This window comes from Neopelma chrysocephalum, unplaced genomic scaffold (assembly GCF_003984885.1).
Source record: "Neopelma chrysocephalum unplaced genomic scaffold, ASM398488v2 Primary Assembly neopelma1_106b, whole genome shotgun sequence".
NCBI classification, from domain to species: domain Eukaryota; kingdom Metazoa; phylum Chordata; class Aves; order Passeriformes; family Pipridae; genus Neopelma; species Neopelma chrysocephalum.
In genome coordinates, this window is record NW_020897771.1 from 642,587 (window position 1) to 667,089 (window position 24,503).

The 24,503-nt window shown below is 53.0% G+C and overlaps 1 protein-coding gene across 2 annotated transcripts in view; it reads left to right on the top strand.

Annotated features, from left to right (window-relative positions):
- Nucleotides 1-18,413, top strand: part of BAHD1 (bromo adjacent homology domain containing 1) — a 31,423-nt gene extending 13,010 nt beyond the window's left edge. Inside the window, exons 2-7 of one of the 2 annotated variants that reach the window (XM_027696371.1) lie at nt 3,887-5,518; nt 8,512-8,873; nt 10,689-10,848; nt 11,806-11,882; nt 13,816-13,907; nt 15,278-15,467. In XM_027696371.1, coding sequence (XP_027552172.1) covers nt 3,904-5,518; nt 8,512-8,873; nt 10,689-10,848; nt 11,806-11,882; nt 13,816-13,907; nt 15,278-15,467 — 2,496 coding nt within the window. In that variant the 5' untranslated portion in view covers nt 3,887-3,903. Of the gene's footprint in view, nt 1-3,886; nt 5,519-8,511; nt 8,874-10,688; nt 10,849-11,805; nt 11,883-13,815; nt 13,908-15,277 lie in introns of those variants that run through there. The other variant, XM_027696370.1, reaches the window with a different exon arrangement.
- Nucleotides 18,414-24,503: the final 6,090 nt, after the last annotated feature.

A 24,503-nucleotide genomic window follows, 5' to 3' on the forward strand; every position in this document is an offset into this window, starting at 1 on the left:
GGCTGGACCCAGGGAAGACAAATTGCAGGCTCCAACAATGACAGATTTTCTGAACATTTGAGATGGAAGTGGTGTTTCCACTCTTGGGACGTGCACGGTGTTTGGGTAATTCAGCCGGGGATTCCTGATGCTGCCGAGATTTATCCGGATTTCCCAGAGCTCCTGGGAGGCTTCCTCCGTGCAACACATTCCTGAGAGCACTGGGAATTAGTCTCCTGTAAAAGCAGCAGAGAGAAAGGAGCCAATCCTCCAGATACCCACAGTTGTAGGGCTGTTGTCACAGCCTAAGCTGTTCCAATGGAAGTGGATAGATGGGATTCAAGCACATGGGGCTGGGAGTCGTCGGAGCGGTGCCGTGCACGGAGAGGAGGTTGGTGCTGTCGTAACTCTTTGTGTATCACTGAAGTGCCAAATGGATTAGGAGCTTTAAAAGCTTTAATTTCTGTGCTTTTGGCACCGTCTCCTCGAAACGTGCGTCTCCGTGGTGGAGCTCTGGAGAGGAAATGGGGCTTGAAGGGGTAGTCCCAGACTAGTTCCTTTAATTTCCCTTGCAATCAAGTGCTGGAGAGGGAGAGACAGATGCTGCAGCTGCGTGATTACAGAACGTGCAGCTGTTATCACACTTGCTCCTTTTCCTGCTAATGAGGCATCAACTCTCTCCTGAGTTTGCTGTTTGGGTCGTGGTTTTATTCTAGCAGAAAATTAGAAGTGTTTTTAATTTTTCTTCATCCTGGTCTGCTTTGGGTTCAACAGCTGTCAGAGGCAGTTTTTCAGAACTGTTTGAGGTTTAGTCCAGTTTGAGGAAGGAGTTGCCAGGGGATGGTTGCCCAGAGAAGCTGTGGCTGCCCCTGGATCCCTGGAGGTGTCCAAGGCCAGGTTGGATGGGGCTTGGAGCAACCTGGGATAGTGGAAGGTGTCCCTGCCCATGGCAGGGGTTTGGAATGGGATGAACTTTAAGGTCCCTTCCAGCTCAAACCATGCTGGGATTGTATGATAAGGAGGCAGCAATTCCAACTAGCTTGAAAATTCCTGGTGGGCTTTGGATGCAGCTGCTTGGAACTTTAATTTCCCACAGAGTTACACCTCAGTGTCTTCTCAGCATTAATCCAGCTCCTCAGCCACGAGCAGTAAACGGGTGGTTCTGGCTTCAGCACATTCACTTTCAGTTCTCCACATTATCTTGTGCTTTCCTGGAAGACTTGTGGGCACAGGCAGCTTTCCTTTGCTTTGTGCAGCAATACAAAGGTGGAGAGAGGATGAAGAGCTCTGCCACTCTCCCTTCCCAGCTGGCAGGAGCACAATGCTCGCTGGAAGGAGGCTCGGCAGGGCTCTGATTTGAGGGATGATGCACTTGCCTGTCAGATGGCTGAGTTTTGAGCAGCGTTCAAAAGCTCTGTGGCTGTGTTGTGCCGGGGGGAAGAGAAGGGATTACTGCATCACAGGTGAGCTGGCAGCAGGAGCATCCCAAAGCAATCCACGCACTGCAGGTAACTGGGGAGGTGTGGAAAGACTTCTGGGAAGTGCAGCATGCTAAGGATTGTTCAGTAGGTGCTGGCAATGAATCCTAGAATCTTGGAATGGTTTGGGTGGGAAGGGACCTTAAAGTCCATCCAGTTCCACCCCCTGCCATGGGCAGGGACACCTTCCACTGTCCCAGGTTGCTCCAAGCCCCGCCCAACCTGACCTTGGACACTTCCAGGGATCCAGGGGCAGCCACAGCTTCTCTGGGCAATCTGTGCCAGGGCCTCCCCACCCTCACAGGGAAGGATTTCTTCCCAATATCCCATCTAACCCTGTCCTCTGGCAGTGGGAAGCCATTCCCCCTTGTCCTGTCACTCCAGGCCCTTGTCCAAAGCCCCTCTCCATCTTTTCTGTCAGCCCCTTCAGGCACTGTAAGGCCACAATTTATGTCACCCTGGAGCTTCTCCTCTCCAGACTGAACAATCCCGATTGTCTTAAACTGCTTCCCTGAATCTCCCCCAGGCTTTTCCTAACTTTAGAGCAGCCGTGGTGTGAACGAAGTCACATCTATAGTGCCCAGTTTTTAATGAATGTTCCAACTGATTTGGGCACTAAACCCTCAGGATGTTGTGGTGCCAGGGCAGGTCAGGCTCCTACCTGCGGAAGCCTAAGGAGAATGAGGCGGCTGATGCTGGGTTAAGAAAAGCCATGGCTATTTATTTTGGGGTTTTCACCTCTGCCAGAGGCTCAGGCTCTCATTAAGGATAACAGGAAAATAGGATCAGAGTTGCAAGGAAACCACTGGTCCATATAGCCTGGGAAGAGCTGTCCTCCCCAGGGCATGGATCTGCAGGATGCCTGGTGTGCCACTGCCAAACCCTTCTCTGCCCGAGCCAGTTTTTAAATTACAGTCCTCTTCCAAACTCCAGAGGTGGTGTGTGCTCAGTTTGGCCTCTTGTGCAAGAAGAATTCCAGTTGTGGAGGGAAATCCGTCTGACTTGATCCTCCTAATTCCCTAATTTCTGATAAGAAAAACACGCACGTGCATCAGTGTTTGCTCCCCCCTGTCGGGGCACCAGCCTTGGGAAATATCCCGTGTTTAACAGGGTGGAAGGACACGGTCACCCCAAAACACTCCAGGAAGGGCCTGACATCCAGAAAAGCACTGTGCAAACCCCAGTGGGTTTCAATCCCTGAATTTCCCTTAGTTAACACATATATAAGCAAGTCAATTAAAACACATCAAGCTTATTTCAAATAGATAATCTAATTATCAGCTTGATTAAACCATATCAAATGAACAGTTCTTGTAATTCGGGAGCTTTGTTCTAATCACTGCCAAAGCAGTAGGAGCTTTAATTAAACGCCTCAAAAGTGGCAGACTAGTGTCAATTGAGGGGAGTTCCAGCCCAAATCCTGATTCAGGGACAAGCAAACCCCTCCTAGGTGGATGCTGCTACAAAGATCAGCTCTTTGGTGCCAATAAATGGAATTTGACTGTTTCGTAAATACCATTGAAGGCAAGTAATTGTCCTTTTCTGCTATTTCTGATGCTCAGAGACAGACTTAATTAAATCTATTCCACTATCACTCATTTACACTGACATTTTTAACGTTTATGGGTTGGTATCACCCACTCATATCCTGTCTTAGCGTTGGACCTGCAGCTTCTTATGGGAACGTGTGCTCCTTTGCACCACAGAATTCTTGAATTCCTTAATTAAAGATCAGTTTTTGGTTTGCTGGATAACTCGGGAAGCTGGGGCTTCTTTTTCCTCCCGTGGATGTATCTTCGAGGCCTCCCTGCCCAACGTGATTTGGTGTTTAATGTCCCCAATTTTATAAGACTCGACGACAGGAGCAGTGTGCAGCCAGGTCCCAACCTGCACAGGGATTTGCATGGATTTAATTTATTAATGTTGGCAGGTCTCTGTTTAATAGCCCAAGTTTTCTTTTCCCCCCGAGTGGGTGGACTTTTTGTTTTTCTTTTGCCTAATTGTCTCACAAAACAACACTGGAAGAGCCTGCCTGTATCAACATGCAGGAAATCACAGGCTGGGGTTTATTTCTGCTCCATGCCCTGTACCAGCCTTCAGATTTCGGAAATTTGATGGGAATTTGTGAAGTGTTGGGAACAGCACCAGTGTAAGAGGGAGCTGGGTGAACAGCTCCCTGCTTTTCCCAGCTGCTGTGGCATTTGTCATCACCACCTTGCTTTTAATTACTATCATGTTCCGCGGCCTGATATTAAACCACATCTAATTGCATCCTTTTTCTTAATTGGCTTAACTGGCCATCACCCAAACAGGCTGTGCTGTATAGAGACAAGCTTCCCCAAATATCCCCTAATTGGCAGTGGGTGCTGTGTGCGGAGCCGGGTCCCTCTCGGCGACATTAATGGCTGTTTTCTCCTGTCCGTTCCCAGGATTGGACATTGATCCTATGACGCATGCCCGGAAGAAACAGCTTTTCCTTCTGAAACACCCAGCTGGTTGTGCTGGCCAGGCCTCGGGCGGCAGGAGGATGGACAGGGCCGGCACGGAGCGCGGGGAGCAGCGGGACGGAGACGCCTCCGAGGCTCCCAGCGGTCCCGGGGGCTTCGTGGGGACTCACAAAGGCAAGAGCCCGCGTGAGGTGCGCAAGACGTACCCGCTGCGCCGGCGCCTGCTCCCCTCGGTCAGCAAAAAGACCTGCAAGGTGCTGCTCACCCGGCTGGAGGATGTGGCCGGGTCTCTGTCCAAGCAGAGCCAGAGCTGTAAAAAAAAGCACCTTCCCAGCTGGATGGAGGGTTTGTTCTCTGAACAAGCACAACCCGTGGGAGCGGGGAAGAGCGATCCGCCCGGGGAGAAGGGCCCAGGGACTCACCCAGGGCCGGAGCAGGACCTCGATGCTGCTCCGTCGGAGCCCAGGAAGCGCCGCCTGGCCTCGCTGAACGCGGAGGCCGTGAACAACCTGCTCTTCGAACGGGACGACGGCTTGTTATCCGGCAGGCGCTTCCGCAGGGACTCCGGGAAACCCGCTGGGGACTGTGCCCTGAAGGGCTTGCAGTGCAAAGCTGGGGACAACTGGCCCGCGCTGGAGAAATCGGCTGTGAAAACCGGGAAAGGAAAGAATCGGCCCGAGCCCAGTCAGAAATGCAACAGCTGCGAGCATTCGCTGGACGAGGTCTTTGACGATGGGACAAAGAGGGAGGACGGAGCCGCCTCCTACCATCCCACCCCAAAGAGACTGGCCAGCCTCAACGCCGTGGCCTTCCTCAAGCTGACCCACGAGAAAGACCAGCCTCTGAAGCCGCGGAGTAAATCGGACGGAGAGGGCAAGTCCGAGAACCACTGCTCGAAATCCATGCTCAAATGGGCCAAAGCCGGGAGGAAGAACTGTGTCAAATCCAAGAAGGAAGCGACCAGCTTAAAAATGGACGGACAGCACGGCTGGCAAGGCCAGACCCTGGGCACCTTTGGGAAAGGGGAGCAGCGGGACTCCTCCAGGCTCTACGGGACGACAGAGCCCGTCCCCTACGAGTCACTGTCCGGCTCCTACGCAAGCACCGAGGGCTTCTACCACAGACTGCCTTTGCTCATGGGAGGACAAGCTTCCATGAAGCCAGAGTACGGAAGACCCGGAGAGAAATCCCCGACCCCCAAACAGGAGTTTCATCAGCCTTCCTTTCCCGTGCAGCAGTTCCCTCCCTTGCCCGTGCCCGGGAATCACGCGGATTGTGGATGTCTCTACGAATCCTCGGATCTGACCCCGTTGAACGGGTTTTACGTTTATTATGGCCAAAGCGGATACAGTGGCTACTCCCCCTGCTCCGTTTACCCCAAGGACGAGCTGTCGCAGGCCGCCACCTGCGAGGGGCTCCTGGTGTCTCCCGGGGCGCTGCCGTCGGGCGCGCCCCTGCAGCCCCTGCACTGGTGCAGCTCCCCGTACTGCTGCGGGCAGGGAGCGGCGCTGAGCAGCTTCAGCGTCTGCGGAGTGGTGCATGTGCCCGAGGGCCGCGTCGGCAGCGTGACCGCGGGACGGAGCAGCTTCCCCTACAAAATGCCTTTTGCAGCAGGTAAGGTGCCGAGGGCAGGCGAGTCCCGGGCGGCGTTCCCGGGAGAAAGGAGAGGGATGGCGGTTCCCCCTCCCGCGCGCGCGGTGTCTCGTTGCAGAACTCGCCTCCCACCTCCCCTTCCCTCGTGTTTAGCCCGGAGGGTTTTTCCCACCGGAAGGTCTGGTCGGTGTGGAAAGCGGAGGATCGGTGAAAAGGTTCGGGCGGCGAGAAGGTGACTCATGGCTTGTCGTGCCGGAGCTGCCGCCGAGCTTTGATCTGTGTAAAACCAGCGGGGTTCAGTTCCTGCACGCTCCGGGAGGCGCAGCCGTCCCGCCGCGCTGCTCCGAGCCGAGGGTCGGAGCACGCCGGCCAGAGTTACTGCTGCCATCCCAAAATCTCGCTCTGGGGGCTGAACATCCTCACAGAGCGTGTGAAGAAGCAGGACTTGTTAACTCTTATGGTGTTGGCTGGGGGGATGCAGGATCTTTGGATTCCGTGGATCAGAGCTGGCAGGGCTGCATAGGGAGTTTCACTCAGGGGGTCTAAGTGCTGGGCACGCTGTTAGTTTGGGAATTCTTGGTCCCATCTTTGTTCCCAGCGTGGGACAATGAAGCCCTGAAATGAGGAGGGGTGAGGGTGCCCAGTGAGTTGTTACCTGCCCGGCTCTCCTCTGTCCCCCGCCTGCTTTTCAGACTTCCTGCTTTACCTCGGAGCTTTGCCTCTGCTGCTGCTGAAAAATAGCTTTTTAAAAATTTAAGTGTGTTGTGTTGTGTGGGGGTTATCAGACACCAGCACTTTGTATAAAGCCATCAGGGTGGACAGTGCTGCGAGCAGCCAGTCTGTAGAGGAGGCTGCTTCTCCAGCTACTGGGAGTGCCAGCGCCGGATCTTCCCGCTAAAACCTCGTGTCCCAGCCAAGAGCTGGCACGACTTACCCACTGAAAACAGATTTTCAGGTAGGTGGATGGCATTTTGGTTCGAGAAAGGCTTTGTCATCCTCCCTTGTAGGAAGCTGCTGAAACTCTGGAACCTTTGGTTGAAGTGTAATTTCCGTTCTCCCGAAATATCCCCGCTCTCATGGTGCTGCTTCCTACGGCAGCAGCCAGCCAGGGTTCGCTGGTGGCTTCAGAGCTCTTGGAAGTGGAATGCTCACAAGACAAGCAGCTGAGCAGTGTGTTCTGGCCTGACAGTTTCCGTGTAGTGCCCCGAGGTCATACCAGTCTGCTTTGTTCCTCACGTGTCGCGCGCTGGTGCCTCTGATTTTGTGCAGCCAGAAGGATGCAGACGGAGTGTTTCCCAGAACTCAGCCCTCCTCGTGGACTGGTGGTTCCTCACAGTGCTGGCAGGGGCAGCAGCAGTGGATACTTACTAGTGTGTCACTCCACTGCTGTAATTTCCTTCCTGTGAGCAGCTTGGATTTAAAATCCTACAACACCAGAATCATTTAGGTTTTGGTTTGTGGATTGGAGCCTATAAGGAGGTCTCTGAAAATATTAACAGGGACTTATGCCCAGGGGTTGATTTTTATATGATTGTGCACCTCTGAAGTATTTTCCTTCCCTAGAGTGGGGTATTTTAGTGAACTAAAGGAGCACTTTGGCTGCAGGAGCAGGCTCCCATCGGAGATGGGATGAGGGATGAGGGATCCAGCTTGACGTGCCGTGTGTTACATCTGTCTGACTTGGTGTGTTCCAGGTGTTCATGTGGGAATATCAGTGTCTGTGTGGTCCAGATTGAGGCTGTGACGTAGGGCAGTATGGGAGCAGGGTGGTGGGGATGAGGCAGGACAGGCTGTGAGAGCTGCTTTAGGCTCAGTGCCATCGGAGAGGCTGGAAGGGGTGCCGGCGAGAGCAGCTCTGCACCACTGACTGCCCTGACCTTCAGTACGTATTCTTGTGAAGCTTCATCCTGCTTTAGCTCGAGCTTAAAAACTGCTTTTTTAAGCAGAATACCTGAGAGGTGATTCCCTGCTCTGTGGTCCTGTGCCTGCCAGTGCCCACATCCTGGTGTCCATGCTCTCCAGCGAGTTCCTGTGGCGTTTGCTGCTCAGGGTTGGTGACAGTGGCAATGGTCCATGGCATCCCTCACACAGCTCCATTGCAGCCCCTCAGGGAGGGTGAGTGGGGAGACAGGAGACAACAACTTCCCGTCTCTCCGAGGGCTCTCAGCAGTTTTTCAGCTTGACTTGGGATGGATTTTCCCCTTCCCGTTTGTAAGCAGCTCCGCAGGGACATGCTCCAGTCTGAGGCAAATCCTGGAGCCTGCCCGGAGCTGCCCTTTGGTCACCCCAAAAAGCACACTCAGGGTTAGGGAACAGGGAGGCGTCACACATGGGTCCAGGAGGCTTTTTCCTGCTGACAGGAGATAATTCCAATCTAACTGGCTCTTCCATCGGCTTGGGTTGAGGCTTGTTTGTGACTCCTGAGCGGAGCGAGGCGCTCTGGGATGCTCCGAGAGGCAGCGTCAGCCAAATTCCAACCTGTTGTGGTTCCTGTGTCTGCTGCAGGGACACGGTTTTGCTGAGGGTGCAGCATCTTGCAGTTCTGTTCCACCTTGTTTTCTCTTTCTGGACTTAATTTGGAGAACCGTCTCAATTTTCCCTGATTAGTAGAATTTGGCCTTTTGGAAGGAGCTGGCTGCTGCTGCTACTGCGACTTAATCCTTCCCATCGTTCCCATAAACCTTTTATTTCTTTTACACATATTGACAAGCTGGAGCTGCTTTGGGCACTGGCCAGCCTTGTGTGTATTCCTGGCTGGCGTTCCTTGGGATTCAGCTGGGTTTATTGTGGTGCAGTGTCATCGGCAGAGCACTGGAGCACGCAGGCTCGGGAATGGCTTTGCTGTTAGGATCCAGTGACAGTGCAAAATGGAATTACAGCGTGGAGAGTCTTTACTGCTGTAATGCAATACGGGGAATTTCGGGGGAACGCAGCTGTGGTTCGGGGCGGTCTTGGTTGTGTAGTTGCTTTATGTTTCAGATGAGATCTGTGTCTCTTTTCTTCCCTCCCGTCAGAAGGCTGCAAGTCTCTGGACCAGCTGAACCTCACAATCCCGGTGGCAGGACACCCCGCCTCTCCTGCCCACCCGCTCTCAGGATGTCCCGTTCCCAGCGTGCCACCGGCTGCAGAGCCCGTCCCTCACCTGCAGACCCCCAACTCTGACCCTCAGACCATGGCCCGAGAATGTCCACAGAGCTCCAAGCCTCCCAGCGGCTCCAAGTCCGGGCTGCGGAACACGCCGGGCTGCCTGCACGCCTCCAACAGCAAAGCGGCGGGAGCGCATTCCCACCCCAAGCAGCAGCGGATCAGCCGGCGCAGGGCGACCAACGGCTGGATCCCCGTGGGCACGGCCTGTGAGAAGGCCGTCTACGTTGTGGTAGGTGTGGAGTGCTGGGCCTGGGGGGGCTTGTGCACCCTCAGAGATTGAGGGCACAAAGGCTGGAGGGGTCTGGGTCTGGGTTTGGGCTGGAGATGGTCACTGGGTGCCAGCCGGAACCTCTCGGAGGAATTCCAAGTGGGAGCAGAGCTGCTGCTGGGTTTGTTCTCTTGAGTGCTCCGGTGCTGCGTTGCACAGCGTGGCAGGGGTTTGGAAAGGGAGGAGAACCTGCTGCTCCTGTGCTGGGCTCAGCTGGAACGCCGAGCTGCCGGATCCTCCCGGCTCTGGCATGTGCGAGGGTGGCACCTGTGGCACGGGGGAGTCCCTCCTACAGGGATCGTCCTCCTTCCTCCTGGGTAGGGCAAACCTGTCTGAGAAGGTAAGGGATGTTTTACCCTCATTATCAGGGGCAGGCATCAAGGCAGGTGGTTCTCACTGATTGGCCTGTAGCCCCACAGGAATATCCCTGAGCACAGAGGACTGAGGTAGTATCCTGGCTCCCAGATGGAATTTTTCCAGCACCCCAAACTCCCCTTTCTTGTAACATACATGGTGGCACAGCCTGTCACTCCTCCGGGGATTACTTGTCTGTACTTTCCCATTTGTTGTGTTGAGGGGCAGAGGCTGGCTCCTGTAAGATGGGAGATTTCCTGCCAGGGAATTCAATTAACTCCAGTAAAGTCCACTTCAGTTGAGGGAGAAGGCAATATCCTTCATCTTATTAAAACATAAGAGCTTGAAATGCGGCCCCACGTGGTGTCTGGGAAGGTGGGACGAGGTTGGATGTGCAGTAAATGCCAGCAGGAGGGAGAGGAGGGGAGAGCTGCGGGCCAGGCGGGGTCTGTGCTGCTGCTTTGTGGTGGCCCAGCCTCGGGCTGCTGAGAGCATCAGCCAGGGCAGGTGTTGGAGCTGCAGCTCTTGAGGCTGATCACAGGTGCCAGGATGAAGCTGTGAAGGGCAGGGACTGGCCTTGTGCCTCCATCCCTCAGGCTGTGACACCCCAAAGGAGCAGCGTGGCCTTAATCTCCTTAAAATGCTGCCAGTCCTGCCGGGGAGATGTGGCAGGAGGTCAAACCATCCTGCTCAGGTGTTATGAAATGAAATTCAGAGCAAAAACAAACTGAAAGCCCCCAGTTTACAGTCCCAAAAGTGATTGCTTTGTACTGTCAGGGGGTACAATGGAATATTTAGTAATCCCACTAAGGAAAGCTCTGTGCCACGGCCTCCCTGCCAATCCCTGCCCTGTTCGTGTCAAATATTTCATGTTTTATTGGTTTATTTGTGTCAGGCAAACACACAGCATTCAAAACACACCTAGTTGTCCATGCCTTCCAGACAGGCAGGTGAAAAGGTGATTTTCCTGAAGATGGTGTTTTTTTATGCAGAATGGAAGGAGCAAATGTGTTTTAATTTGAAATAAGAGTGTTCCTTTCAGTGAGAATGGCTGTCCTGCTGATGATGTCCTGCTCCTCCAGGAGCACGACGTTGGAGGAATAGCTGGGGTTTGGTTTGTTTGGAAGCAATGGCTGTGTGTGGCCTGCAGCACTTGGATGCTGGTCCTCGGTGACCTCCCTTTACCTGTGAGTGTCCAACCCATTGAAAAAGTAACTCCTTTGGCCTGATCTTTGGTGTTATGAACCAATCTGGTGGGAACAGAGACGCCACAAGCGGCATCTTACGCTGCATGACTTCTCCTGGAGATCTGTTGGAGCGGGAGCGCTGAGCCCTGCAGAGGCTTAGGTTGGAATTCACAGGAGGAAAAAAGAAGTCTTGGGCTGGGGGAGCAAACCCCAGGTTGTGGTTTGTGTGTTGCAGAACGAGCCCGAGCCAGCCATGCGCAAGAGCTACCAGGCCGTGGAGAGGGACGGGGAGATCATCCGGGTGCGCGACACTGTGCTCCTCAAATCCGGGCCCCGCAAGAAATCCATGCCCTACGTCGCCAAGATATCGGCGCTGTGGGAAGACCCCAAGACAGGTAGTGTGCCAGGAGAGAGTCTGTGTTGCCTCTGTGCTCAGCAGAGCGGGCTGGAAGCAGGGAAGGGATGGATCTGGGGAGAGCTGCCAGGCTTGGGAGGGTACCAGGGGATGGAGAGGAGATGAGCTCTGTGGATTCTGTTTGGATTGTTCCAGGAACTGAAATGCTCCTTAATCACTAATCTGGGACTGATAATGGAAATCTTGCTGGATGTGAAAGCACATAATATCTGCCAAGTGCCCATCTTAGCAGCCATCTCCCTTATTATTCCATTGCAGCAAACTTTGGGGAGCTGCTGTTTGCTCCAATCCAACATCTGGGCTGGGAGCTGATGGGAGCAGGGGCTGTTCCACAGCAGCTCCTGGTGGACCCCCGTAGAGGTGGTGATGGGAGCAGTGGGGGTTTATGCTGAGGACTGGCAATACCTGAGCCAAGGAGAATGAGCTAAATGTTGTAAACTGCAAGTCTTCCTTAAAAAGGAAATAAAAAAAAATCCCAAGAAATTCCACGTAAAAGACATAAATCCAGGTGTGGTGAGGCCCATCCTGGTCATGTCATCACAGCAGCAGTTCTGGCCTGAACCTGGGATTCAACGCTGCGAGTTCCCACCTTTGGATGAGCATCTTTTCCAGCTTGTGTGCTGAATGGATTCTTTTTCCGGGTGGAAACATTTGATTGTTTTGGTTTGTTGGGTTTTTTTTAATCCCTTGGGATTTTTTTGGGCCCAACTGACCCCTTTGGGATGTTGTGACCCAAGGAGGAGGAGGTGAAGGTGTAGTGGGAAAGCCACGTGACCGACCCCAGGCTGTAACAAAAGGACATCTCGTTCAGCATGAAATATTTATCACTCACAGCTGCCTCTCCCTGGGCACTGTGGGAATGGAGGGAGCTGGGAATTGGTGGGAAAACACTCCCAGAAAACTGCAGGTTGACGTGTTTGGATTGGTGTTGTTGCAGGGGAGCTGATGATGAGCCTCCTGTGGTATTACAGACCAGAGCACACTCAGGGAGGCCGCAACCCCAGCATGCACCAGGTGAGTCCGGATCCGGGCCGGGGGCATCCCAGCATGGTTGTGTTCCTGTGGGAATAAGGGATCACCCCAAGCATCTCCCTGCATTCTTGGGTGGCCTCAAACTGAGTACAAACAGAGCTCTCTTGGCTGTGGTGCAGCTGTTGCCAGATGTGTCCAGTGATGGTGTCCTATAGATGGGCTTTTCCCCCAAATTTAGTGTCCTGTGGAGAAACTCTGGGCTCTAACAGAAGCTGTTGTGTTCCTTACAGTGTTTCTCTCTTTAATCTGAGAAAATTCCGTGTATTAACTGAAAAGTCACTTTGGCTGTTACCTTAGGAGTAAGGAAAAGTGAGTTTCTACTGAATCAAGATCAGATGCTGTTCCAAAAGGCTGTTCTAATTCCCACAGAGCTCAATGCTCCTGCTGCCATTTTGCAGGACACTGGAGTGCCTGTACATGTGCTGCCTTTTAATAAATCACTTAATCCGCTTCTGAAAAGCGAGTTAGTTTTGTGCAGGAACGTGGGTGCATCATCCTTGTCCTGTAGAGGTTTATGAGGAGAACTAAAGTCTGGCTCAAGGATGCTGTGGCAGGATAATGGGGTTGCTTTTCAAAGGAAAAACATGTGAATCACTGTGACTTCAAGCCTTGCTCTGCTTTGCATGGGCTTGTGTTGGGTGACAGAACAAGCTGGTTTTACCTGGGAATGGAGAATTTACTGCTGTTTTCAACACAATTTTAAATACTTGGTGCTTTTCTCGTTTTTATTCCTTTTTTAGATAGAGAGGGAGGGAGGGGGTGAGAGCAGGACTGGGGAGCAGCCAGGGAATTGCACCTGCCTGGTTTGCAGGGCACAGGTGAGTTTCTAAACCAAAATGTGGTACTTTATAAACAAAAGGTGAGTGTATCCAGTTGCACTTTAGTCCAGGGAGAATGCCAGGAGCAATTAAGCCAGGTTTTTGCAAACCTGCTTAATTACACAGGCCTTCAAATGAGAGCGAGCTTGAGCTGAGGGCTGGGCTGGGCTTGCCAGAGGTGGCTCAGGGAGTTTTAATTTAAGGAGCAAACCAGAACCCCAAGGTGCAGAAAGAAGGTGTGTCCCTGATCAACCCTGTCCCCAAATGGTCACCCTTTCGTGAGTCTTCCCTTCCAGCCTCCTTCCTCGGGGCTGGGAGCAGAAACGGAGCCTGCAGGGAACCCTTATTCCCAGAGATCATCATCTCTGCTGATCTAACCGCACCTGGAATTCTTTCCAGTGGCTCCATCCAAGTTGCCCCATATTTAACTAATCCTGCCTGCTGCAGAGCCAAGTTCCCTAAATTAGTCTGGGAAAAAATGAAGGGGAGTTTGCCCAGAGAAGCTGTGGCTGCCTCATCCCTGGGAGTGTCCAAGGCCAGGTTGGACAGGGCTTGAAGCAACCTGGGATAGTGGAAGGTGTCCCTGCCCATGGCAGGGGGTGGGACTGGATGGGCTTTGAGGCCTCTTCCAACCCAAACCATTCCAGGATTCTATTCCGTGATTCCAGAAAAGACTGTTGCTGCTTCTCTCACTAAACCAGCCTTTTTAATTGAACTGGGATGAGGAAGGGATTCCTTTAGCTTTGATACAGAAATGGATTAGAAAATCCAGGAGGAAAGGGGAGGCTGAGGGGTGCAGCTGGCTGTGGCCTTGCTGCTGGAGAGCTTTGTGACTTTGGAAATGTGTGGGATTTGGGCACTAGGCAGTGTGCTGGGCAGGGATAAATGCTGGGAGACTCTGCTTTGCTCTCATGTGGCTGGATAAAATTCTGGTGCACAGGAACATGTGGAAGGTGTCCAGGTTGTGTGGAATATTAGCCCTAAATTTAGTGTTCGCTGTGGGCATGCTTTGACTCCCCAGTGAGGTGCTGGGGGAATGTGTGGGGCCGGTCCTGGCCAGTGGGGTGACCTCTTCCTTCCTTCCCTCCCTCCTGCAGAACGAGATCTTTGCGTCCCGGCACCAGGATGAGAACAGCGTCGCCTGCATCGAGGAGAAGTGCTACGTGCTGACCTTCGCAGAGTACTGCAGGTAGGTGGAGCTCTGGACCTGCTGCTCTTCCAAAACCTCCCCTGCCTCCAGCTCCTCTCGCTCTCCCAGTTTCCAGCCATCCCGACTGTCCGTCCCAGCCATCCCGACTGTCTGTCCCAGCCCTGCAGGCTGTGGTGGGGCAGAGCTGGGGGAGTGACACTGGCTCTGCTGCAGGCTGAGGGCTTCTCCCACTGCGGATTCTTTGGGTGTGGGTTGTGTAGAATCATGGAATCGTTTGGGTTGGAAAAGCCCTTGGAGGCGGTCAAGTCCAACTGTTCCTCCACATGGCTTTTAAATCCCTCCAGGGATGGGAACTCCACCACTGCCCTGGGCAGCTGTGCCAGGGCTGGACAGCCTTTTCCATGAAGGAATTTTCCCAGTATCCAACCTAAACCTCCCCTGGCATAGCTTGAGGCCATTTCCTCTCATCCTGTCCCTTGTTCCCTGGGAGCAGAACCCAACCCCCCCAAGCTCCACCCTCCTGTCAGGGAGTTGCAGAGCCAGAAGGTTCCCCCTGAGCCTCCTTTTCTCCAGGCTGAGCCCCCCCCCCCAGCTCCCTCAGCCACTCCTGGTGCTCCAGCCCCTTCCCCAGCCTCTCATGCTCCTGTTGAGGGGCTCCCAAGCGTTGGTGTTTGTATGTGAGCAGTAAAAACAGGGGGGTTACTTGTCGTCATCTTTGGTGCTGTACAACATGTGCCAGGATGGAAATATAAACTTGTGCTGCTTCCTGCAGCTCAGGGGGGATGGAAAGCAGGAGTTCTCCTTGAACACTCCATCCCTTCCCCCTTATCCTTGGGAGCCATGGTTGTGGCTTCCAGTAGGTCACAGACAGCAGGAGCGGGACTGAGTTCATGGTCCTCAGCACAGGAAGGATGTGGACCTGTAGGAGCGAGTCCAGGGGAGGCCACCAAGGTGATCAGAGGATGGAGCAGCTCTGCTGTGAGGAAAGGCTGAGGGAGTTGGGGTTGTTCAGCCTGGAGAAGAGAAGGCTCCATGGTGACTTAATTGCCCCTTCAGTACCTGAAGGAGCCAACAGGAAAAATGGAGAGAGACTATTTACAAGGGCCTGGAATGACAGGACAAGGGGGACTGGCTTCACACTTACAGAGAGAAGGGTTAGATTGGATATTAGGAAAAAATTCTTCCCGGTGAGGGTGGGGAGGCCCTGGCACAGGTTGCCCAGAGAAGCTGTGGCTGCCCCATCCCTGGAAGTGTCCAAGGCCAGGTTGGACAGGGCTTGGAGCAACCTGGGCTAGTGAAAGGTGTCCCTGCCCAAGGCAGGGGGCGATACTGGCTGAGCTTTAAGGTCTCTTCCAACCCAGACCATTCCAGGATTCTGTGATAACTCCTGTGTTCCTATTGCCCTGCAGATTTTGTGCCTTGGCAAAGCGTCGAGTCGAAGGGATCCCAGGCAGGAAAACCATCATGGTTCCTCCCTCGGAGGAATATTCCACCCCTCTGCACCGCAAGGTGCCCGAGGACACGGACCCCGAGCTGGTTTTCCTCTGTCGTCACGTCTACGACTTCAGGCACGGGCGCATCCTGAAGAACCCCCAGTAGGAGCCTCCTTCCGCCGGAGCGCGGCGGGAATGAGCCGATGGTCCGGGACACCTGGGCACTCCCGACTCACCTTGTGCTGCTGCAGGTGGGAGCGCCCAGCGCTCCGTCCTGGGACTCGGGAGCGCGCGAGAGGAGCGGAGCCCGCGGAGGGGAGGCAGCGGTTGAAAGCACAGCACTTCGTTTAAAAAGCATAAATGAAAATATATACGTATAAAATAAATATATGTATATAGATATAGGGATTTGCATACGTAAATCTATATCTATATATGTATCTAGAGATGCATCTATTGGTAAGGTTTGCAGGGGATAAAAGGCAGGAAGCGATGCAGAGCCACGGTTGGGAGAGGCGGGAAGGTGCAGGAGGGATGTGGCGGGGCAGCGTTGAGTCCGGCTGGGACAGGTCGGGGGGTTTCGGTGGGAACTTGGCAGAGCACAGGAGAGTCTCCATTGTCCCACAGGACAGACTCTGAGGATTCCCAGTGGGTGAGAGCTTCTTCAAAATACAGCTTTGGGAGCTGCCTGGATGCAGAGTGGCCTTGTGTCGTGCTTGGATAGGTGTTGCTCCATCAGGGGAAGAGGTGGCCCCTGTTCTCCCTTGTCTTTCTCCTCCCCTCACCTCGCTGCTCCAGGATTCACCACCCGGACTGGGGCTTGGAGCAGAGGGAGCTGCCAGGGTCGCAGGTGTCACACCCCAGTGCAGGGTTAGAGCTGGGCCTGTCCTAGGTGTCCTGACTGTGCCCAGAGGGTCTCGTACCCTATTCCCAAAGCCCAGTGCCCACCGGTGCGCGTCGCTCAGAAGGTTGGAGCTCACAAAGTGGGCTCTGCCAGTGAGAACCACGTTTCCTCTTCTCTTCCGAGTGTTGCTCTTCCTCTGATGGCTCAGGGGGCCGTGGGTTTTCCCTTCCTTCCCAGTTTGTTTCCTGTAATGTCATTTACAGTCCCTGCTTATCCCTGTGTGTGTGCAGTGGGAAGCAGCCAGAGGGGGAAGTGGCAAACCCTTTTTTTGTGTTTTTGGCTTGTTTAACTTCCCCTCCCTCCCCACGTGACTGTCCTGATCCTGGGCCTGCTGTTGAAGCCATTGGCAGCCTCCCTTCTCCAAACTCATCCTGGTGTTCGAGCTGGCTCACCAAAGTGGCTCTGTGGCTCCCGAAAGGACCTGAGCATCGGGAAAGGTTCGCATGGACCATGCGGCCCAAGCCCCGCAGGTCCTGCCTCTTGCCTTACCTGTACAGATCCCAGATGGCACTTAGATCCCAGACAGCCCTTTAGCTTGTCTCAACGCAAACTTGGAGTTAATCCCAAAGCAAACCAAAGGACAGCGTCAAATCCCGGGGAGTCCCTGCCCCAAGCTGGGAGCCCAGCCCGAGATTGCACTACTGGACAGAAGGAGAACCAAGCCTGTGTCACCCAATTCCTGCTGGCGGAGCAGCCCACTGAAATGAGGGATCTGTGTTTTCCCAGTCTTCTGGGGCTTTTGAAATGGTGTTCCATGGTGGAAGCGTCCATTCTGCTTTAGTGTTGTCCTGTCAGTGGAAGCAGCATTCCCTGTATTCCCTTGGGATGCCAGGCTGGTCTCCTGTCTTGCTCCGACAGCCACCCGCCTGCCCGGCCTGAAGAGAGAACCCCACAGCATCCAATCCCTTACATGGAATAGTCTGGGAATGCAGGAGTTCTCCAGAGATTTGCTCTACATACCAAAGAGGGGACTGTGTCCAGAGATGATGGTTTGAGGGGATGACAAGCCTGGAACCCACCGCGGTGGGCAGGCATCTCCCTGCTGCCGGTGGGCGATTCCCGCTGGAAAATTCCTGTTTATTCCCTCCTGCGCAGCCCAGGAAGAACACCTGGCTGTGGCAGGTGGGATCCCAGGTGTGCAAGCAAAAATTGGCAGGTGAAGCATCTTCTCTCATACCTCAAGATACTGTTGGTGTCAAAGGGATCACCCGGATCTCTCCTTAACAATTCTCTTGGCACTGGGGGTCTCTTGGAATGACTGGGGGGGCTGTGCTGGGGTGGGAGGTGGCAGCACTTTGAGGACAGTCGGATGAAGGGGTGTAAGGAGGCGTTGGAGGACGTGGTCTCTGCTGTTTCTGGTGGAGGATATGGAATGGTTTTCCCCCGTAGCTGGGAGGGAGTAGGCTGGAGAAGCGGAGCTGCTCCTGCCTGTGGCATGGAGGGAATGGGCAGAGCAGTTAGGGCAGACCGGAGCAGCTGCACCCCGGGGTGGGCGGGAGGTGATGGGAAATCCTAAATCCACAGTCTGGCTCCATGGGGACTCCTGTGCCCCCCAGCCTGAAGCAGGTGAGCTGCCATGGCTATTTCCCTCTGGCGGCGCCATTGGACATGGAATGCTGCGAGACCCACCCGCTGGGAGAACCTGAGCACTGCTGCAGTCAGGGCCTTGGAACCTCTGAAATTCCTCCTTCTGCCCCCTCTCTCCCTGCTCCCACCTTGCCCTGGCTCCTCTCCAGGTAGCAGAGAAATTATCCTTGCCCTGGGTCCAGAACGGGCTCCGACCTGGCTCTGGAAAGGACAAACCTGACTCTTCTCATGCTGAATCTGCTTCAGGCCATGGACATTGAGGTTCACGTGGTTGCTGATGCTGTTGTGCAAACAGCATGTAAATGAATTGAAATGTCTTATCCCTAATGAAAAGATTTCCTGCTTTTTTAATCTATTAGATATGGAAATATTTTTTGAAACTGAAAAAAAAATGCAGTCGGTAGAATTTAAATCGAAGCGTTAATACATGTAAAATATATTTTAGTTGATAATTTTGTAAAATGCACTTTTTTGTGTCTCTTCCCTGGTTTCCCAGATCTGTATTTCAGTGTTTACAGATGGAATGAGAACATTCCCTATTCCCTCCTTCTGTGAAAAAGATATATTAGAAGTAATTCTTAAAAAATAAATTTGAAAAATCGTATTGATTTAGAAAACAAACCAGTGCTGGGCTGTTATTCCCCTCCCTGCCTGAACTTCTTCCCCCTTGGATCCAGTAGTTGCAGGAATTAGGAGTGCTTGGGAGCAGATTTGGGTGCTCCAGGCCTTGGGGTGAACAATCTGTTGGGTTTTCCAAGGAAATAGAACAAGTGGCAGCAGGATGGGCAGGGACTGCTGTTGACAGCTGCTGTCAGTGGAATATTTGAGTTTTCTCAGGCAGGGAAGGTGGTGGTGGCGACGCTTGTTTCAACTAGGCTTTAGGAACCCTGTGGGAAGCATTTGGGAATGTTGCTTTGGAAAAGCATCTTGCTTGGAGCGCTGTCTCCATCAGCGCTTGCCATTGGAGTGTCCCAGCCCCGGGCACCAAATGCCACAGGCACCCCAAGGACGAGCATTCTGCACAGACATCCCAAACAGCCAGGAGGATTCCAAGTGGGAAGAGAGCAGAGAGAAGTCACCCCGCTCGAAAAGGCACAGCGAGGAGCGGGATAACAGGGTCGGAATTGCCTGATGGGAATGTCTGCAGCTACAGCCAGGTGAGAGCTGTCTGGGGGTGCTCACGGCCAGAGCACCTCCTGTGGCCCTGGATGGTGAATACCCAGGGAATTCATCCCAAAACCGTGGAGACCTTGGTCGGGGCTCGGAGCCCTTCCTGTGACCAGGCTGTGCTGGGTGTCCCTATGTGTCTAAGCGGTGGGTACGTGACCCTTGGAATCAGCTATTCCTATGAATAATGCTGATGGATGCCTGGGGAGGGAGGGGATGAGTTCTGGGAACAAAATGAACAGAAGGAAAGAGTAATGTCTGGCATGGAATTAGCTCCTAATTACAGAGAAGTGAGTGAGGGGCACATCCGGCTGGTGGGGTGGGGATGGGAACTGCATCCATAACGTGCCTCAGATCCTGGCTGCATCCGGGATTTGCAGCATCTTTTGTTCCCAGGTCACCTAGAGCAGGAGATCCTGAGGTGGTCCCGTGGGGTGAGCTGGGGCCACTCCGTAGCTGCCTTGATCCCTGTCCCATTGCAGCGCTGCCGGCATCACACCAGTTCTTAAATTCCCGGTTGGATTTCTTCACGGGATTAGGGATTTTGCTAGATCCCTGTCTTTTCCTTCCTGCACCCAGTTATGTCACAGCACAGCTCCTTGCAGGGAACTGCCAGCAGAGGTACAAACCTGGAAAGCCAGATAAAACCAAGAGAATTCCTGAAAAAGGAAACCACCGCAGTGATGAAGCGAATTAAACTGGCAATTATCCTCCCAAGAAGAGGAAGGAGCTTTTCTGGGGACATTTATATTTATGAGCCAGTGTGGGGTCACTGAGCACAATATTCCCAAACCCGTGGCCTGAGATTTCTGCTGAAGAACCAATTTGAGATTTTCCAGTTGGATTTAATGTGACTCAGCAGCCTTGAGGTGTCAGTGAGGTGGGTGCCAGGAATGGAGTGGAAACCTGTGCCCTGTGCCTGCGCCACGGCCGGATCTGGCACTTATCCAGGTGTGGATGTTCCCTTGGAGGGGTCTGTTGGAAAGAAAACCGAGAAAAAGCTTTTCCTTCCCAGCTCTTCCCGCGTGGTGAGCCATCACCGAATGGATAATCTGTGGCGGGCTGAAAAGTTGGGATTAATGTCAAACAAAATTGGATTTACTGTTGAAATCTGCCACCCGAGGGAGCTGCGCGGAGCCATATCCGGCTCTCCTGGATCCTACGTTCAGCAAACTGCTCCTGTATCCTGACTGATGCTGCCAGGAGTGTCCTGCTGCCACCTCGGCACGGTCCCGCTGGCCACAGGTTGTCCTTGGAGCAACGTGGAGCGTTGGGAAGGCGTGGGCTCACCCGGCTGGGAAGCGGGAGGTGTGTGGCCACCGGAATCCCACCCGGCTTTGGCCAGCTGGGGATCCGCGGTGGCTCTGTGGCTGGTTTCCATCACCAGCGGTGGTTCAGGTTCCTGGCAGAGCTGACCTGCTGTGTCACATCTCCCTCATTTCCACGTGCAGTGTCTGGAGGTGACAGAGCATCACCAGCCTTGAGGGAATTGCAGGGAGAAGGAGACGCTTGGGGCACTGGGAAGGAGCGGTCGGGGCTGTGGGCACCTCTGGAGGCTTCAGATAAGGTTTGGGCACTGGGATGAGCACACTGGGGGGTAGGAGATATTCCAAGGTCCAGGGGCTTCCCCACCTCACTCCCCACATCTCCCAGCCAAAGCAGATCCAGAGCAGCATCCAGGACTGGCTGGAGTGTCTTCCCCCTCCGGAGCGAAAGCCACGAGCTCCTGGTTGTGTTTAAGTGCTGCTTTAATGCCACTAATTATAATTGAGTGTAATTGTGCCAGAATCCATCGGAGCCAAGGGACGGGAGCAGCTTGGAGCATCCCATTAAGGTGACAGAGCACTCCAGCGCTCGCCTGGCTCCCTCCCTGCTGATGAATGAGCCCTGCCGAGCTCTGCGAGGACTTTGTGCCATCACCAGGGGCGGGACCAGCCCTGGCACAGTCAGTGTCACACAGGGAGAAGGGATTTCACATCCTCATATTAACCCGGTGGCTCCAGGGACCCGAGCGTGGGCAATTCCCGGTTTTACTGTGCCCTTCTCACCCCATCCATATGGGATAAACGCTTGGCTCGCCGAGCCGGGGGTTTAGGGGGAGATAAGGGATAAATGCTTGCTAATCTCTGCATGCCAGTGTTGGCTCTGCTGCTCCAAACACTGCACTGGCAGCACAGCGAGCCCCTGATGCCACTGGCACGGGATCCATCCATGGGAAACCAGCCGCGGCCTCACGGAGCCACTCTTGGAATCGCTCCCTCACTGCCTGTGTCACTCAAAGCTAAATAAAAATGAGGTTGAGCTTTTCACGTTCCACCCCAGCTGCTGCTCCTGCCCTGACTGTGTATCCCTGTGGCTGCATTCCTGTGACCTTGGGATCCAGGAGCAGCAGGACCCACAGCTCACCTGCGTGGCACTGTTTTTCCAGAAATATCCAGCTGGACATTCCTGGAGGCTGTTTCCTGTGCTAAAAACCCTCAGCAGAAAGGTAATTCCCATTCAGGAAGGGAGCTGGTGCTGGGGGACTGCATGGTGGGGACTGGCTGAGATTGCAGTGCTCCAGCCTCCTGCAAACCCCCAAAATCCAGCTAAAGCAGCCCTTCGTACATGAGTTTTCCTTGAGTTCCAAATGCCAGCCTGGAGCATGGATTGAGAGCTCTGCAGGACCCCTGCAGAGCTTGGGGGACAGCCACCACCGAGGGCAGGTGCCACTGGAGCAGCACTGGGCAGTGTGAGAGACTGAGGACAAAGGAAGGAATAGAGGAAAACAACGAGCACAAAATCAGGGGAACGGAGGAGGAATCAGGTGAGCACTGGGTTGCACTGGGAAAGGTATCCAGATGTTATCCATGTGTTCTGTATGGGATGGGACCCACCGGCGTGGTGCGAAGTCACAGCACTCAGTGCTGGCCTCGGGGTTGTAATTAGTAATGGGAGATGGTGATTATTAATTAGAGATGGTGATTAATAACAGGAGGTGCCATAATGGGGATACCTGAACCGGGATGAAGCCCACGGCCTGGCGTGGAGCGAGGGGCTGTCGGAGCGCAGCGTTGCCATAGGGATCCAGTGGCTTCTCCGTCAGAGCCTCCAGCGAGAGCAGTTAATCCATTTTTAAGAGGAAAGGATATTTAATAAAGGGAACCATTTAAACTGGATTTACAAGACACGCTGAATGGAGGCACCATTTATTCCGTGGCTTCGTATTTAATTTTAATATCTCTATAAACCTCTCCGGAGCGTTCCACAAAAACAAGCCAGAGCCCGAGCGGTTCGACCGCCCAGTGATTCTTAAAAGAAAATCAATTTAACAAGGCTGGAAAAAACCTGCATCTCCATGAATATCTTTCCGCTCTCGGAGCGGCAGGAGCACCGGAATATCCGTATTAGAAAACAACAAACAGGCTGTTCTGATGGAGAGGGGCTTTTGGAAGGATATGGAGCAAAAGCTCGGCGAAGTGGGGCTGGGAGTGTCCAGCTCTCCCACGGAGCCAGGCTGTTCGGAGTTTTCTTTGTTACTCTGCTTTCTCTGCACTCATAAATAATGTAATTAATATAATAACTTCATCAATAATCCAGCTTTTTCCCGAGCTGTGCTCACTGCTTTTCCCAGGCTGCTGCCAGAGCAGGGATGCAGCAACTATAGGAAGCCCACAGGAAAGCCAGGATGGGGACGATGGCACCTGGCAGCATTTAGCACTCCATAAATGAGAAAATCCCAGGAACTCAGCCAGATTTCCCACAAGGAAGCAGTTTGTGACTGTTCCCAGAGCGTTTCTGCTTCCCGCACTGGGAATGTCGTGGTTTCGGAAGCATCAAGTGCTCTGGGAAGAGCCGGTGAGAAAACTCCCCTCCTTCCTGTGCAGCAGGTAAACTCCTCTGCTCCTCAGCGCCTGGCTCAGGGCACAGAGCAAATTCCCTGGAATTCCCTTGTCCCTGGAACATCCCATTCTTATTTCCCTTGTAATACATTGGGATTGAGCTGCACAAAGCCGGCTCCGGTTTCTCCTGCATCTTTTGGGTGGTCCCTGAACCTGGATTTAAGGAGCAGACGAGATGCGTTTGGCCATCCCATCCTGCTCAGCCCAAGCTGTGGTTTGTGGTCTACAGATGTTTCCTCACCTCTGCTTAATCCCTTTTTCCCTCTTTTTTTTCTTACACACAAATGACCCTCCCAGCAGGGAACAGCATCCTCTGCTGTCCATGGGCCAAGGAGATGGATTTCTCAAGGAGAGGACTCTGGATTGCTCAGGATGAAGCTGATTTAGCAATTAGATGTTATTCCCTGTCCCAGGCTGGGGGATGTTTCTCCCTATCCCAGCCAAAGATCCGTGAGTGGGGTTGGATTTGTACCACATCGGATAATTAGTCTATAAAAAGGGAATTATACGGCACGTTAACGAGCACGGTTGGGTTTTGTTCTCACCTCCCTGCGAGATGAAAGCTGGGACACCCCATGGGAGTTGATTTCCCAAAGGGATCTCCCTGTTTCGGGAACATGATGTCACCCGACAGCAGCCGCAGGGAAGCGTGTGGGTTTGGGACCAGGGATGCAGGCAGGCAGCAGCCCCCCTTTTCCAGGGACAAGGACAGACCCCTTGCTCCCAACTAATTTTTTTCCTAATATTTGAGCAAATTTTCCTGTAATTTAGCTTTCCTAATCAGTTTTCTTCCAAAATGTGGAAATAATGCAATGTTTTTTTAATGGATAGAGAAGGGGGAAAAACCCTTTCTGTGGCTTTCCTGCAGAAAGCCTCATTCCTCCACAGTCCGGAGCGAGAGGAGGCACAAACCAACTGATTTATTTCGTTCTTCCTGATGTTTATTTTAAATTAATCCTGTTGGGACAGATGTCAGGCCGGAATTCTTGCTGGAGTCCCTTCTGCTCTTTGATATAATTAACAATGGCTCATGTTTTATAATAACTCATTTTTCTAGTAATTAATTTTTCATGAGGGATGGGATTCGCTTGCTCTTTGCTCTTTGCCTTTCCCTCGATCCTGAGTTTCCTCCCTCATTTTTCATCCCTAGGACCCTGAGTTTCCTCCCTCGTTTTTCTTCCTCTCAATGCTCGTTTTCCAAACCACCTTTATGTTGATACATTTAAGGCTTGAAAACGTTGGAAACAACCTTGTAAATATGCTGCATTTGGAGAAAATTTCAGATTAGTTGTACATGTTTGTTCCTTAAAAGCACCAGGAGGATCCTGCTGTGCACAGACAGGGAATTTAACATGGAAAAATGAATGGAGTGTGTACATCAGCAGTAACAAAGCAGGAAGGAGGCTGCTGTAATTCATGGACTCAGGATTTCTGACTGGCATTTAAAATGGGCTTGATGCTAAACTCTCAGACTTTCCTTGGAAAGTGCCTCTGGAATACTCAGGAAAATGCTTTTTAGGGATTACACAGCAATTTAAATAACATGCTGCCCTTGTATGGCCTGAAGGCAGAAAACTTCCAGTTCCTATAAAATCCGGGTCACACACAGAAAACCATATTGACAAGAACAACAAAAAAAATCAGGATATTGGGAAGTTTTCAC